This window comes from Dermacentor albipictus, chromosome 5 (assembly GCF_038994185.2).
Source record: "Dermacentor albipictus isolate Rhodes 1998 colony chromosome 5, USDA_Dalb.pri_finalv2, whole genome shotgun sequence".
Lineage (NCBI taxonomy): Eukaryota > Metazoa > Arthropoda > Arachnida > Ixodida > Ixodidae > Dermacentor > Dermacentor albipictus.
This window is the reverse complement of record NC_091825.1, coordinates 148839495-148855523: the sequence shown is the minus strand read 5'-3', so window position 1 is coordinate 148855523 and position 16029 is coordinate 148839495. Positions and strand designations below refer to the sequence as shown.

The 16029-nt window shown below is 48.4% G+C and overlaps 1 protein-coding gene across 3 annotated transcripts in view; it reads left to right on the top strand.

Annotated features, from left to right (window-relative positions):
- Positions 1-16029, top strand: part of LOC135897635 (uncharacterized) — a 52868-nt gene that overhangs the window by 21387 nt on the left and 15452 nt on the right. For all 3 annotated transcript variants that reach the window (XM_065426328.1, XM_065426327.1, XM_065426329.1), the window contains 6 exons: positions 323-460; positions 6431-6672; positions 9770-9888; positions 11259-11373; positions 12255-12410; positions 14113-14232. In XM_065426328.1, the coding sequence (XP_065282400.1) occupies positions 323-460; positions 6431-6672; positions 9770-9888; positions 11259-11373; positions 12255-12410; positions 14113-14232 (890 nt within the window). The remainder of the gene's footprint in view (positions 1-322; positions 461-6430; positions 6673-9769; positions 9889-11258; positions 11374-12254; positions 12411-14112; positions 14233-16029) is intronic.

Sequence of the window (16029 nt, the reverse complement as noted above, 5' to 3'; positions counted from 1 at the left end):
TGTTCCTCAGATGTATGGATGAAATGACTAATGCGTTTCATTTACAGGCAATTACTTACGCAAAAGGAGGTACAAGCACTACCTTTATTCTTAATGCAAAGATATGAAATTAGGAAATTACTGGGATTTAACAAAATTTCTAAAAGATCCCAACTCTCTAGCAACATTGCTCGATGTTTTTATGGTACGGTCCAAACTCAATACGTCTATTCGTTTGGCCGTTTACGTGAGTCGGTTTCACGAGTTTGTTATCTCGGCTTGAACGCTTTGCGAACGAAGGCGTTGCCCGATGTGTCCGCGTAACAGGCGACCGGCGGTGCAGGTGAACCGGCGGTGTTGTGCGTCGCGGGCGACCTGCTCTCTGACATGGACCACTACCCGACCGAATACTGCACGCACCTCATCTACCGGGACATGGTGTTCTTCTCGGAGCACAAGTGGTTCATGCCCAGAGAGGACGGTGAGTGTTTCCAAGATAATTACGTTAACAAAATGGTGTCAATGTTGGCGGGCCATTTGGTGGTAATAAAAACTCGAGATTCGTGAGCATGTGCCGCCTATCTAGAGTCCGTTTAAACCGAGCTAAGTGAACACGGATGAGGTTGTGGTGGTTAGGTGAGCGGAATCTGAGAATAAGGTACAGGTTCTTGGTTGTGCATTTGACTTTACCTGTATCTACCGGAGTTGTTATGAGGTTGGAATAGCACGCCAATTTACTATTAACCGAATATTCGGGTTGTGTTGTTATGTCAGGGTTTTCCAAGAAATATTTGCTTCACACACACAGGGCAAATGACGACGACGATGAACGTGCCAGTAAGCGGCGAAAACCCGCTCCCGCTTCTGAATGTGATTTCGGTGATTTAATTTTAGCCCAATTCGGCAATTTTAGTGCGAACGGACTCTTTAAGTTGTGGTGATCCCGTAGACACCCGACTCTTGAAGTACGGAGTGTGGGGTTACGTCTACGACACGAGCAAAGGCCGAGGTCTGTGGCAACACGCCAACGAAATGGACCTCACGCTAATCACGGACAAGGCGTTCCCCACCCAAATCGGCAACTCGGAGAGCCGCGACACTACCCCCGATCTATCGTTTGTGAAGAACATCGAAGGCGCCGAGTGGAGTAACACCGTAATGGATTTTGGTAGCGACCATTACGTGCTCGAGACCTGCTTCGAAGTCACCCGAAGTAAATCCAGAGAATTCGCTGTCACGAACTGGGACCTTTTTCGCAAGCTCCGCGGCAACGACAGCGCACCCGTCGCCAAAGACCTGGAAGATTGGTGCGAGCGAATCAAGAGTGACGCCGAGTCATCCACTAAGAAGATCGTTTGCGACCTGGAGGTAGAGAAGATGGAAAGCAGGCTAGCGCATCTGATCGAGACCTAGCAGGCGCTTCTTTGATGGAAGTGACAAAGGTTTAACCGAAGATTGAGGGAAAATATCTCCGAGCTTAACAAGGCCGTCGAAGATCACTGTCGGACCCTCGGCAAGCAGCAATGGGACAAGGTCTGTGTCTTGATCGACGGACAGATGCGTAACGGAAAGCCCTAGGGCATGCTAAAACATCTCCTCAACGAGGGCAGCACCAGATCTAGTCAGAGACACACGCTCACCAGAGCCCTTCACGAAGCTACCACATCCTGTTCCGGGAACGAGCTGGTTGTCAAGCTCATGAAGTATCTTCCCATAAAGCACGGAGACGAGGAAGACTGGTTTCCCGACTACCTCGGCCCAGTCCGTCCGGAATTGGATGACTTCACCGTGGGGGAAATTAGCAAAGCCATTTTTGCGCTCAAAGGGAAGTGTGCACCAGGTGCCGACAGAATAACCAACAAGATGCTGCGGACTCTTGACGACTGTTTGATCGGATACCTCACCAAAAAGATCAACGAGACGTGGAAAAATCGGCAGCGTCCCAGAGCAATGGAAGACCGCCGACGTCGTCCTGATCCCCAAACCCGGCAAGGCTCCGAACGTGGACATCCTCTGACCCATCTCTCTCGCCTCCTGCGTCGGGAAAGTGGCGGAGCACGTCGTGCTCAACAGACTAAACAGATATGTCGAAGAGAACAGCATGATTGGCTTCGATTCCGGCCTCTCGTCGCAGGACGCCATGAAGATGATCAAACATCAATTCATCGACGGCAGTACCAGGGTCACCAGGGCCCTGCTCGGACTCGACCACGAGAAAGCGTTTGACAACGTTCTCCACGAATACGTTCTGGCCTCCGTCGCAGACCTCGAGCTGTGCCCTAGACTATATAACTACGTCCGTTCGTTCCTGACGGGGAGGAAAGCGAAGCTGCGGATCGGCGACTTTGTCTCCGACGAGGTGCTCCTGGGCCCACGGGGCACGCCGCAAGGCTCGGTCATTTCGCCTGCTCTCTTCGAAATATGCATGGTCGGCCTCTCGAGGAGTCTGGCCCAAGTTAAAGGTATCAAACACACCATCTACTCCGACGACATCACGATCTGGTGCGCCAGTGGTAGCGAAGGGCAAGTCGAAAGCGCCATTCAAGAGGCGGTAGACGTCACGGAGCAGTACCTGTTACCCACCGGACTCAGATGCTCTCCGACCAAATCTGAGGTTCTGCTTTATAGAAAAGAAAAAGACGGCAGACCCAAGGTCTGGAAACCGGTCTCGTAAAGTGGCGTTTACCTGTTCCCTCGGAGTGGTGACCCGATGCCCAGGGTAGACACCATCAGAGTCCTGGGTATGTTCATCAAATCACGCGGCGGCAATGGCACTGCGTTACGCAAGACAATTACGAAAACCGACATTGCTTTTCGCCTCATCCGATGGGTCACGAACAGACATCGTGGCCTCAAGGAGGACAACCTAGTTCGGCTCATCAACGCCTTTGTGCTGTATCCCTTCACCTACACGGTGACCATGCACAACTGGCTCAGAGCAGAGTGGGAAAAGCTTAATACCCTCATTAGAAAATTCGTCAAGAGAGCCCTCAGGCTGCCCGTCAGAACGCATACCGAGGGCCTCCTTCGGCTCGGCATACACAACACCATGGAGGAAATTGCCGAGGCTCAGGAACGGACCCAGCTAACTCGGCTGTCCACCACGCCGGCTGGCAGGTGTATCCTCGGGAAGATCGGACTCACACCCACCAAGAACTTGGCTGAAAACACCCAAATCCCCAGAGAAATAGGGGAGAAGATCGTGGTCAGCCCTTTACCCCGCAACGTTCATCCCGTTCACAACACAGGTCGCAAGTCAAGAGCATTGAATATACTGAAGCAGATAAACAAGGACGAGATCGAAGCAAGCTTCGTGGACGCAGCTGCATACCGAGACGGCAAGGCTTTTGCTGTTTCCGTCGTGGACACTCTGGGCAGTAATCAAATGTGCTTACGTCCGGACGACGAACCCCGAGGTGGCCGAAGAAGTGGCCATTGCACCCGCCAGGCAAGTCGGTCGGAGGGAAGGGGTGTATAGCGATTCTAAAGTGGCCGTCAGGGCATTCCATAAAGGCCGGGTAGCCCGGCAGGTAATTAAAATTCTGAAATGCACCAAACACGGCGACACCGCCATACACTCCATCATTTGGTTCCCTGCCCACGTCGGGGCGATTGCGGGGGTTCCTCTGAACCTCAACGAGTCTGCCCACGAGGCTGCGCGTGGCTTTACCGACCGCGCTGTCTTCGGATCAGGCGACTCTCCTCCGGACACAGAGACGCTCCTATCACGCACAATGAACTTATAGAGAGAAGGGTTTTCGCGCCGCCTTTCTCCAAGCTAAGCAGGCCGCAGGCGGTCACACTCACTCTTGCAAACGAACTCCTACTCAAATCCAGCGTCCCTTAACAGCATATATCCCGAGATTTATCCGTATTGTTCTTGCGCGGCCTGTGGTGAGGTAGCTACGTTGCCTCATATGCTCTGGGAGTGCGGGTCGCGGGGCACGAAGTTCACCAAGGAAGAGTGGGACGCGCTTCTGTGCAGTCCCGTCTTTGAGGAACAAATCCTGGCCGTCCAGCGCACCCGCGATCGGGCCGGCAGACTAGATCTGTCAGTCCCGTCGTGGGATTAGCCGGATGCACGTTTTATCACGTTTTGCTGGACCCAATAAAAGTTTATTCACACACACATACATACATACATACATACATACATACATACATACATACATACATACATACATATATATATATATATATATATATATATATATATATATATATATATATAAACGAGAAGAAAGGGGGTTAACCGAGGGGCCCGATTTTTATTAGTCATATCATAAGAAGCCAACAAACACTGATACCAAGGACAACATAGGGGAACTTACTTGTGCGTAATAAATGAAATCAATGAACGATAAATTAATGGAAAGTAAAGTGGATGAAAAAACAACTTGCCGCAGGTGGGAGCCGAACCCACAACCTTCGCATTTCGCGTGCGATGCTCTACCAAATGTTGTCCTTGGTATCAGTGTTTGTTGGCTTCTTATGATATGTCTAATATATATATATATATATATATATATATATATATATATATATATATATATATATATATATATATATATACCACGAACAAGTACAACGGACGCATTGAATTCTCAGCGTTGTCGCTAACGTGAAAAAATTCGCGTAGCACGTAGCCCTTCAATATGGCCGCCATGGGCTTAAAAAACTGCGACCTCCACGCTTTCTCTGCCGCCTCCTCTGAAATGGATTTCTGGGTACATACCTGTAAATGACTAAAATCAGTGCTTCACATGCAGTGTGTCGAACGTAACCTCAACCCGAACAACAATTTTGGCGGTATACTGTACCCGAACACAAACCAATATATTTTGTCACGTGCCAGAACCCGAACCGAACCTGAACCGACAAAAAAATATTGATGGTTACCGGTACGGTACGAAATGGTTCAAGAATATAATTCGACAGTGGGCGCTAGATAGTTTGCACGATTCTGCGAAAACTACTTGTTCAGTTGGAGCACCCTATACTAGCCGATTGTTGCGACTTACGACTTGCATTGCATGCGAGAATGGGGATAGACTATACGGCCACCTCGACAGAGACGCTTGCACTTCTGAAATCTACCATGCCAATTATGTCATGCGGCCGAAAATCTGTCACAGGGGCTCCACAGTATCAACATTTCTGGTGGCGCTCCCAATTCGGCAGTTACGTCAACTTGTTACTAAAGCTAAATATACGAGATAAACACGAAGAGTCACAAAGATGACCTCCTCGACAATAGATATCTACGAGTTCATCTGCGTGACTGACTGTAACCGTAACACTGCGCAGTCGCTAAAGAATGCCGTGACCTTTTCTAAAGGGCACGAAAAATCTGCTTTTGTTAAGGGCCGTGGTTCAATGCACGTTTGGTGCTTAGCCAAGCCGAGTACAACGCTCTTAATGTAGTAGGAATTATTCGTGGGGCACGACGTGCTTTCTTGTGACTTCTTTGTACGCCCTTGGCCAGCGCAAGACGACGCACCACGTGCAGATGCGCAAGAAAAATCTACATATGATTTAGCACTAACCGTCCTCGTTCATCTGTCAGAAGGATCAGTGTCCCCACCAGTTTCTAAAACATCACCAAGCGTAGCAAAATGTTAGATGCTAGCTTCTGTTTCTGCTACAGACTAGAAGTTTGAATTTGTAGTTTATGTAGTACAATGTGAATTCGCACTGTCTTCGGCACCATAGATAATGCCATAGTTTCTCACCATCAGTCCTGCAGTAAACACCTGAAGCAAACCGAAAATTAACCAACTGTGCTGCAGTCAAAGTAACTAGTGTTGGAGCTACGCAAGCAGGAATTCTCGCTAATTATCTCTGTCTTTAATATGTACGTGAGAGTTTCCACGCATCTGTATAATTCATTCATAAATTTCTGCCTCCTGTTGATGAAACTTGCACATGTGCCCTGCGGGCAAGTCTATAGTACATCATTGGGCAGGATAGAATGGACAGCGCCCAACCGGTTTGTGAACACGTTCGCGAACCGTTATAAATTTGTATTTCTCCGAAACGGAACTGAACCGGAACAAAAACGGGTACCCTTGAACCCGAACCAAACCAGTATATTTTTTACACATTGCTCATATCAGTTATATGTTATGTTGATATTCACGTTGGTTTGCGATCTCAAGCTGAGGAGAGAAGGAAAACGTTGAGGGGAAGCAATGATGAACGAGGAATGAGGAAAGTAGGAAGGCAGGCAGAGTGATTTAGGATGGATGGCTGCATAAAGAAAGAAACGCCACTAAAAACGTCTCTAAAAGCTCATTTATATATGCCTCAGCTTGTTAGACCTCAGTATCGCGACCACGCGGAGTTTTACTCAATTCGGGGTTACGTTGTAGCGGTGCCTCTCGATGTAGTTCTGGATTCCTGGCTGTGGTTCTACTCAGTTCTCGATACCGGCGGCTGGCGCGTTTTGCAGAGCAAAGCTTCAAGCAGTTCAAGGAGCTGCGCGCAAAGACATCGCTTCCCCTTCTCGTGGGCGTGTCGGCCGAGCAGCTGTCAGACTTCTACGTGCGGCTGTGGCGAAACCCGCCCAAGATGGGCCACTTCGCGCGCAGCGCCATCGAGTGGCTGAACATGCAAGGTTTCGACGGCATCGCGCTGCTCGACCAGGAGGTCAAGGCGGCCGACATCGGCAGGCGATACTTCCCCATCGTCAAGGTGCGCCCGCGTTTGCGCGGAAGGTGCAGAGGCAGCGCATCGCTGCACCATTTCACGCAACGTTATTCGTTCTTTAGCATATGCACTCAGCACCCACCCCTTTAATCTCGGAGGTCATGGCTTTTCACTGCAAATAATGAACTAGGCATGGCAGTTCTCGTAATAAAAGTAACTTGATCGCTTTTCACAACCAACAACTGTCTCTGCCTCCCGCGGCGTTGGTACACTCCCTTTGAGCGATCCTCGATGTCTATGGGTTTCGCTTGTAGCTTGGTACACGGCTATAATTGAAGCGCAAACACAGAACGGTAAAATCGCACAACACTACTCCCAACAATGTTACTTTGGTCCGTTGTTTTTTTATGGGCTCAGGGAACCCCAATACAATGTCATTAAGAACGTACCAAGGGCGTATTTCGGCCCTTCAAAACGTGTGGATGCTCCCCACCACTCCACGAAGCTGTCATTCTGCATAGACATAAGGATCGGCTCACGCGCAACCTGAGGCCGAATAAACGATAGCCCGTAAGCGGCACGTGTGTGTCAGTGCCATTGTGTAGCCATCATAGAGAAAAAAGTCGGGTGTAGACGCTTCCCGTAAAATATGCTTGTCTTTATCGAATGCCTCTTGCGCATGCCTCTTGCAGCCAACAGTTTTGGTTATAGGTAATTATCAAGTGCTAGATGCCCTTCGCAGGTGTTGTACTAACAGTTGAGATTTTTTTCGCTCGTTTTTGATACCACGCGTTAGCTCCCTTGCGGATGTGTGATGACTGCGGCATGTAGCTTGATTATGTGGCATACTTATCTTCGGAAATAATATTGTTGAGCGTACAGCGGACTGCGGTATCCCGTCCTGTCACTTCGTCGTTCTGTGTTAGTGCTTGGATAAAATTAATGTAGTGCCAATGAGCCCAATTCTCCACAGTATTATGAACTTGGTGCTGCTTCAAAGTGACTGCCGATTTTCCCTATTTATACGCTTCATCCATAGCGGAGTCATAGTGGAACAATCATTAACAAAGAAAGCCTACTGTTTCTTACTGCGGTTTTGGGCAGGGCTGAGTGCTAGATTCATGTGAAACTAAAGCAAGGCCCAGGCTGAAAGATTAGACTGGCAAACATAGGCTAAACAGACAAATAAATGCAAGACTGAATGCATGATGAATCCAAAAGGGAAAAAAAGCAATGCAAAAAAAGGTATGGGTACGCCCGTGACAAAAAGCGCGCATGACAAGCGCTGCTCTAACGACTGAAGCTTATTCGTCACATCATAATGCCTACCGGAGTCCACAAGCACTGCTCGTCTGCTACAGCTGGGGGTATACAACACGCTTGAGGAAATTGTGGATGCGCAAAGAACCTCTCAACTCGAACGCATGTCTCTGACAGCCACGGGCCGCTACATCCTGCAGAAACTCGGCTTCAACTACCACGTCCAACACGGTCAGAAACAGGTCATTCCACCTGACCTCAGCGACACGCTGATTGTCGCCCCTATACCTCGAAACATGCACCCCGAATTTAATCGGGGCCGACGCCAGGCCCGTGCCAAGGCACTGCTGCGCTCCTTGGGTGGAAAGAGGACTACGCGCTTTGTAGACGCCGCAGAATACACACGAGAACACCGGTTCACGGCGGTAGTCGTAGACGTTAGCTCCCGGCTTACGCACGCGTGTAGTGTCGCAACAGAATACCCCGAAACAGCAGAAGAGGTAGCAATTGCGCTTGCGCTTACCGACCCCCTCTGCGAGGTAGTTTTTAGCGACTCACAATCCGCAGTTCGCAACTACGCGCGGGGGCGCATTTCCTCCGAAGCTCTCCAGATTCTAAGGAAAGCTGGTCGACAGCACTTAGATAACACCGCCATCATATGGTTTCCAGCGCACGTGGCCACCCCCACCGATGAGGGCCTCATTAACTTGAACGAGGTAGCACACCGCTCTGCGCGAGAACTGGCCCGCCGCGCAGAATCGGAGACCGCCTCTTCGAGTTCAGAACTGCTGGCTCAAAACACGCGAGAACGCCTGGTCAGGTACAATGACATCACCAAGCACTACCAGCTAGGCAGGCGGTTGCTGCCCCCACCTCACCCCATGCTGAAACGTCGCCAGGCAGTCATCTGGCGACAACTGCAAACACAAACCTTCCCCAGTCCGGTGCGATTGCAGCACATTTTCCCCGCGCAATACCCGACTGCTCTTTGCAAATTATGTCAGGCAACTAGAGCGACGCTGTCACACATGTTGTGGGAGTGTCGGGTTACATCAGCTACAATGGCAGTAGCTCCGGAGGCTCTTGCGTCGAAGTGGGCCGCCGCTCTGCGCAGCTCCAACCTCAAGACACAAGAGTGGGCTGTCCAGCAAGCCCGAGAGGCGGCGACGAGGCAAGGCCTCGAAGTCCCCTCATGGGAGACCTGAGCCCGGGTCGTCAAATTCGCCGGATTCAGAATAAAGTTGTTTCCATCCATCCATCCACATCATAATCTCGTCTCAAGCATGAAGCTCATGATCCAGCACAGAAGCAATCCTACATTCACATACTTATACGAAAACCAGGAAGCCTCTCATACATTAGCGTGTTTTATGGCAGTGTGTTTTTGGTGCACCGTTTGGTATAAAATGTGAATGTTCATTAACTGCTAAAGAACATACATTGCATAAACAAGCTTTGAATCATTGAAACTGCATACTGCAGACTTCAACATACACCCCTAATTATCAGAATCGTGAATACGCTACGCCTATTCATTTGATTGAAGACATGAAGATGCACGTAACATTGCTTCTTTTATACAAAGTGTTTTAGAACGGCACTATGCGGTGTTACATACGATCGTGATTAACGTGAGATTGCTTTTGTGATGGCGAAAGCACTTGGTCCTATTTTTGCAGTCTTATGTGATCAATATAGCCTTCAGTTAGTTCGTGTGTGGCCGTGAGTACACAAGTTCTTCCCTTTCATTTTGTGTCAGAAACAAAACGCAAATAATTAGACTAGGGAAAATATGTTCGACACATTTCACAGCCACATGCACGAGTACATCGTACTCTATACAGTCCTCGTTTATTAATGCTACCATCATGTTTGCTTGCAGAGACTGCACGATGAGTTCGCGAGGGTTGAGCGCAAGCTCCTCATTGTGGTGGGCCTCAGCATCACGGACCACGAAAAGACGGCGGAGGACGTGGCCGAGCCACTCGAAGACATCGCGCGGTATGTATACCACCACCCTGCGTCGTAATCGTAGCGAGTTTTCCGCTATGTTCATGTCGGCCTAAGCGCGACTTTGGCAGATCTATAGAAAGCTCTTATGGGGATTTCAGAAGGAAGCTTTCCTAAGCATTTTAGCAGACTTGTGGAAATTTTGGGCAGAAGATAATTATACACCGATGTGACAGTAAGCTCTTGATATCATCTTTCGGACACACCGCATTTCTTGTAAACATGGATCATGCGCTGCTAAGACGCATCACCTGCGAGCCATAGGTATAGCTTGAGTGGGTGAAGTCGACTCTAGCGCATTCGTGTGAATGGCTAGTTTGTTAGGTCAACGGGAGTGAGTGCGGCAGAGGAACACTTGGCGTTTGCTCGCGTCCGCTCACGGGCTGGTGGTGCGCTACGGGTTGGTGCGCTACGTGTATGTAGTAAACGGCGTGGCGTTGGCACTGTGCTGACCAACTAGAAGAAACGATGCGCTGCCCTCCAATTCGTGCCCTGATTGGATCGAGTTTCGAATGTGTCTTTAGCAGAATTCCCGCAAAAAAAACTAATGGCAACGCTGTCAAAAAAAGCGCGCGGAAAAAGACCATTCGCCATCTGGTCTCGAAAGCCGTAAACCGAGCAGAATGCATATCAGCGCTGTGTTAAGAGATTACTTATAGAAGAGCGGACGGAAGCCTTGTTTTAGATTGCGTGATTGCCTGTTAACTGGATAATTGGTCTATTTCATCGTTTGTTATCACAAATACGAGCGTTGTCCTTATGAACGCTAAATTGAATCATTTGTGTATGATTATGTAACCTACGTTTATTTCATTCTTATAACTTTAAAGGGACAATGAAAACAAAGGACAAGTTAGGCCGCGTTTGTGAATTACGGTTGCGCTACAGAGGAACGGCCACTGACCCCGCGAGAGGGCACCGCGTATGTCAGAGAAGACGCTAAAACAGAAAGCAGGCAACGACGTCGCCCCGACGTTCCCGCACCTTGCCATGGCGTCACGAATTTTCACAGCGTGTCTATGGTTGTTAATAGGTATATAAGTAATATTGACATCCAATGCTGGAACCAGATATTCAATCTAGCACGTTTCCTGCTGCAAAACTGCCAAAATGCGGGTAAACATTTTGAAATCCTTGAGGTCGTATTGCTGTATACCTCCGCTGACGTATCGCACGAAATTTAAAAAACAGAAAGAAAAAAAAGTTGCTCGGCTATATTTGTCTCCTTTTGCCATCAACCGCTGTCGACATAATCGATGAAAATACGCTTTTTAAGTGACATCTCTACTAACACGAACTGATTTAAATTGGTGCGCGCTCTTTAGCGCGTTCTTAACGACAGCCGTTGCCCGGCCTCGCAGGTACTCGGACTACCTGATCCTCGAGACGCACCGTGTCAAGCGCCAGGGTCAGTGCAAGCTGTCGCTGCCTTCGTCTTTCCTCGAGGACAGCACACTCACATCTTCCGTTCCAATCGTAAGGGTTCCGCTATCTGCATGCCCCTTTACACAAAATACAACCATGGGCGCCGTCTTAAAAAATAAAGGAAAAAGATAGCCTTAATTAGACAGCCTATAGACATACTACAGATGCCTTCCGGCGAGTTCTATAGGTTGTCTATAGACACCATGGGTAACTTTTAATGTAGACCTCAAATGACAAACTTTATCCCATTTATGATGCTGCCCATCAGTGAATTGTAGACAGGATAAAAGCGTTGTTGCGGCAAAGTTTTCTTTTCTCAAGGATTGTCCATGATGAATTACGAAGGGCGAAACCATCCGATAAGTAAACCTCAGTTGAATGGAAGCGTACGCGTCCCTCTCGTACTTTTGTATTTGCATTTTTGTTATGCGAAGTGTTGGCTAATGAAGTCGCTGCTTGGGTTGTTAGCCCTAATAATAGCCGCCGTCATATTCAACCAGAACAATTATGACACATTCCTAGCAGCCTATTTCTTGCCAACGCAGGCTTCAAAGCTAAAAAATACTGAAACCCTTGCAAGGATTACGCAACAAGTAATCAGTTTCAAGTCACTCCAGCCAGGAATATCCAGAAGCGAAAAACGAAAAAAGCGCTGCAGGCTTTTTCAGACGTGTTCCTTTTCTGTTGGCTGGCTTTTAGAGGGGCTTCCTAGGTGTCTATGTCATGCCGTGTCGCGAATGTTGATTTGGGATGGGTTCGCCCCTCTCGGCCTTTTTGGCGAGGATCAAAGTGATCTGAGATGCGAGCTTTTTTTTTTCTGTACGTCCTTACAAAGTCACGAAGAAGGGTGTTTCAGAGAACGTCTGGGATTTCGTGACTGAACTTATTTTCTGCTGTTGCTTTTCTCTCTCTCTCTCTCTCTCTGACCCCAGCGAACGGCCCTTGCCTGGATGCGAATCCTGCATGTGGAGAACGACACGTCAGCGCACCTCTGCATTTCCTTCAACATGGCCGCCCTCAACTTCAAGACGAGGAAAGGAGACACAAACCTGACCTGCAAAAATGAGCGGTGGTCCAACTATCGTGACGTATGTTTCCGATCCTTGAAGAAGGATGATTCTCTGTGGAGAGAGCGTTTTCTAATATTGCTGGAGAGAAGCTCGGTGGGAACTATGGCTAGTACACGGATTTCGTCTTCACGCTTGTCACTCCACTTTTTTTTTACTTTATTCATTACACTATATTTGACGTAATATTGGTATAACTTGTTTCTGTACTATTTTACTAAATGCGTTAAGGCAATGCGTTCTGCCCAGAATCATAATTATTGAGAATTGTTGCATTTATAACACAGTAGTATGCCGAATGTGTTCAACTGCAAAGCGGCAAAGTCGTTTGAAGCAGGAAAGACGTAGTTTGGGCAACTACGTATAGCACCCGTCATTCTCAGGCGGGTAAAATCGCCATGATTGCAACTCCCGCAGACAACTATCGCCCCATTTTCTTCCGTAGAGATTCCGGCAACCGTGTTAAAATCGTAAACGTTGTCGATTATAACAACGATGATAATGGGACGGCTGAGTCTATTGAGACTCCGCAATAGCATTGAAGAACAGCGCGACAACCGACTTCGGAATGCAGCCCTCAACAAACAGACCGTGCGCAGGCCCGCCACTGGGAGGACGGTTAGGGGGTCCTGAAACCTCCCTAAATTATCGCCTCGGCGCCATACTGTTCAGCACAATTTACATATACGTCACGATATTCCCGTCTCAATGGACGCATTGTATGTTATTGTCTTATGTATGTCAGGGATGTTCTTGGTTTACACGTAAAATTAGGTGAATAGAAATCTTACCCGCCGCTATGCGTACCCCGCGAAACCTCTCCCGAAAATAATTCCTGGGTACGGCCTTGGCAGTTTGCGATTCGCTTTACCGATGCTTCTTTGGTCACGCAATACATTTGTCGTTCTATAATGCGTCGCTTTACTATATTTTGGATATTTGTCGGCTACCTGTTTCCGTAGAGCAAAAAGCCATCTCCGTAACTGGCGAACGCATTACGTCATTTTGAACCACATAGTATACTATAGTGCTAGCGAGTGTATTTTTGTTCTTCGTTATCAGACAGTAAATAATACAAAATATCCGTATATCTTGCACGAAGTCGGCTCTTGGGTACTTCTGGAGCACTCAGATACCTTAATTTAACATCCCACTATGTCCCAAAGCTTTCTCAAGGTGTAAAGCCTATAACTCTGAACATTTTTACACTCTTAAGGGTGTTTTCTTGTCGCACTGTAACACCGTTATCGCTAGGGCCATAAAAAAATTTATAGACGACGACAGCGGAGCTCTAACGAGATGTGCGATTACAAAAGATGTAGTTGAAAACTATGTAATCATTCTGACAATTCTCTTGTAGGTTCTTTCTTTGCGCCCAAGGCTGTCAAAATGATTGCATAGTTTTCAACTACGTCTTTTGTCATCGCACTTCTAGTCAGAGCTCCGCTGTTGTCCTCTATAATGTTTTAAGGCCCTGATGGTAAGGGTGTTACAGTGCGACAAGAAACCACGCTTAAAACACGCTTAAGGGTGTAAAATTTTTTAGAGTGGGTGTTGTTCCAGCGCCTTAGGTGCAACATAACGAAGTCGCTAAATTCGTGGAGGATACACAAATAAGCGCTCTTGTTACGGGTTTATGGCACTGATATTATAACGAGACTAGCACATTACGACGCTAGAATACTCGTAGACGCAGACTGAGGGCAATGCGTGCCCCCCGCAGGTCTGCTCGAGCAAGGATGGCTACGAAGTTCCCGTGCACGTGGACGGGGCGCTGGGCATCTATCGAAACAACCAGAACGCCTGGCAGACGTTCGAAGAAGAGGGCACACTTCGCGAAAAGGTGAACGCACAACTTTGTACCGTCTAAAAGTTTTCTTTTGCAGAGCGGATTTATTAGGCGGCGTAGTGGATGGCGCCTACAAATACATCGAGCTTTACGGACCTCGCGCCAACCCCCAAAATGGTTAGTCAGTGTACTGAGCTTTTACGTGGTGGAATCTGTTGGGAGTAAACTTTAGCTGGAGAACGACTCCTGTTTCGCTATTCAAATGCATGTCAAACGCAGAAATGCTTTTTACACAATCGCTTGACCAATTTTAATGAGATTTTTTGCATTTGAGAGAAAAGTTTAAATTCTTCTGATGATAGAAGCAGAATTTTGGATTTAAGACCTAGAAGGTTTTACTAAAATTACTGAAAAACAGCTAGTTCCAAGAAACTAGAGGCACGACGTTTACAAATCCGTCATTCTGTACAAAAAACACGTATCGCATTTCTGTAAGCTGCGTGAGTTAGGGCATCTAAAGCGGACAAATTTGATATACGAATCGAGAGCTTACGCAAAATTGTTACAATCTTTACGAGGGTGTTGCATAAGTCCTATACACAAATTAAGGAATATATTTCAGAGCACGCTATAAAAATCAAATTTGTCCGCTTTATATATATTGTTACGATATCATCGAGCGATGCTCAAGAGACGAGCCGCCGCGAGAACGACGATGAAGTTGGTCGGTGCGCTTGGCGCGATCGAGTGCCGGCCTGGCTCCAGTGTAAATAACCTGTGAATAGGCTCTTCTGTCTGTGTCTTTCCACACGCAACACTCTGGTGGAGGTCATCGATCCCCGTCCTCACTACGGAACTCCGAAGTGGTCGGCACAGCGAGCTTGTCACCATGCCTCCCGGTGACGCGCCCGCCTCTGCAACGTCTTCGGCTTGCCCCACTGCTCTAATCGTCACGGTCGCCCCACATCGTGACCCAGGTGTGTTCTCTGGCCTGGAGGGACAGGATGTTGACGACTGGATCAAGCTCTATGAACACCCCAGTGCTAGTAACAGGTGGGACCCAACGATTATGCTCGCCAATGTCATCTTTTATCTCGGTGGCACCCCACGCGTGTGGCACCAAACGCATGACGACGAGATAACCAGTTGGGACAGTTTCAAAGAGAAGCTACGGGACCTGTTCGGCGACGCCATTGGGCGCAAGGCTACCGCGAAAAAAGGCTTTTGGTCTCGTGTTCAGTCATCTACGGAGTCGTACGTTTCCTACATCCTCGACGTCTTGGCTCTATGCCGCGAAGCTGACGATGCTATGTCCGAAACAGATAAAGTATCGCATGTTTTATAAGGCATCGCCGACGACGCTTTCAATTTGCTTGTTTTCGGCAACGTCTCGACTATCGACGCCATCATCAAAGAATGCCGTCGCCTTGAACAAGCTAAGAGCCGCCGTATCACACACTACATCACGCGGCTACCCAACACTGCTGCTACGCCGACATGTGAGGGCCGACCACGTCAGACCACCACCTGTGGCGACGTCACCCGTATTTTTCACCGCGAACTCGAGGCCGCCTGTTCACCAGCTTTCTCCACGACGCCTCCCGATCCACCAGCAACCACCATTGCGATAATTCAGGCCATCGTCCGACAGGAAATTGAGAACATGGGTCTGAACTCCGTATGCTCCACGTCTCAACGCAGCGTTCCCCAGTTCTCTAGTGGCCCTCCTCGTCCTCGGCTGACCTTTTCTGCCACATCTTGCCGCAACCCGTCCCGTTGGCGTACCCCTGATGACCGGCCGATCTGCTTCCACTGCTGTCGCATCGGCCACGTCGCTCGTCACTGCCGCAA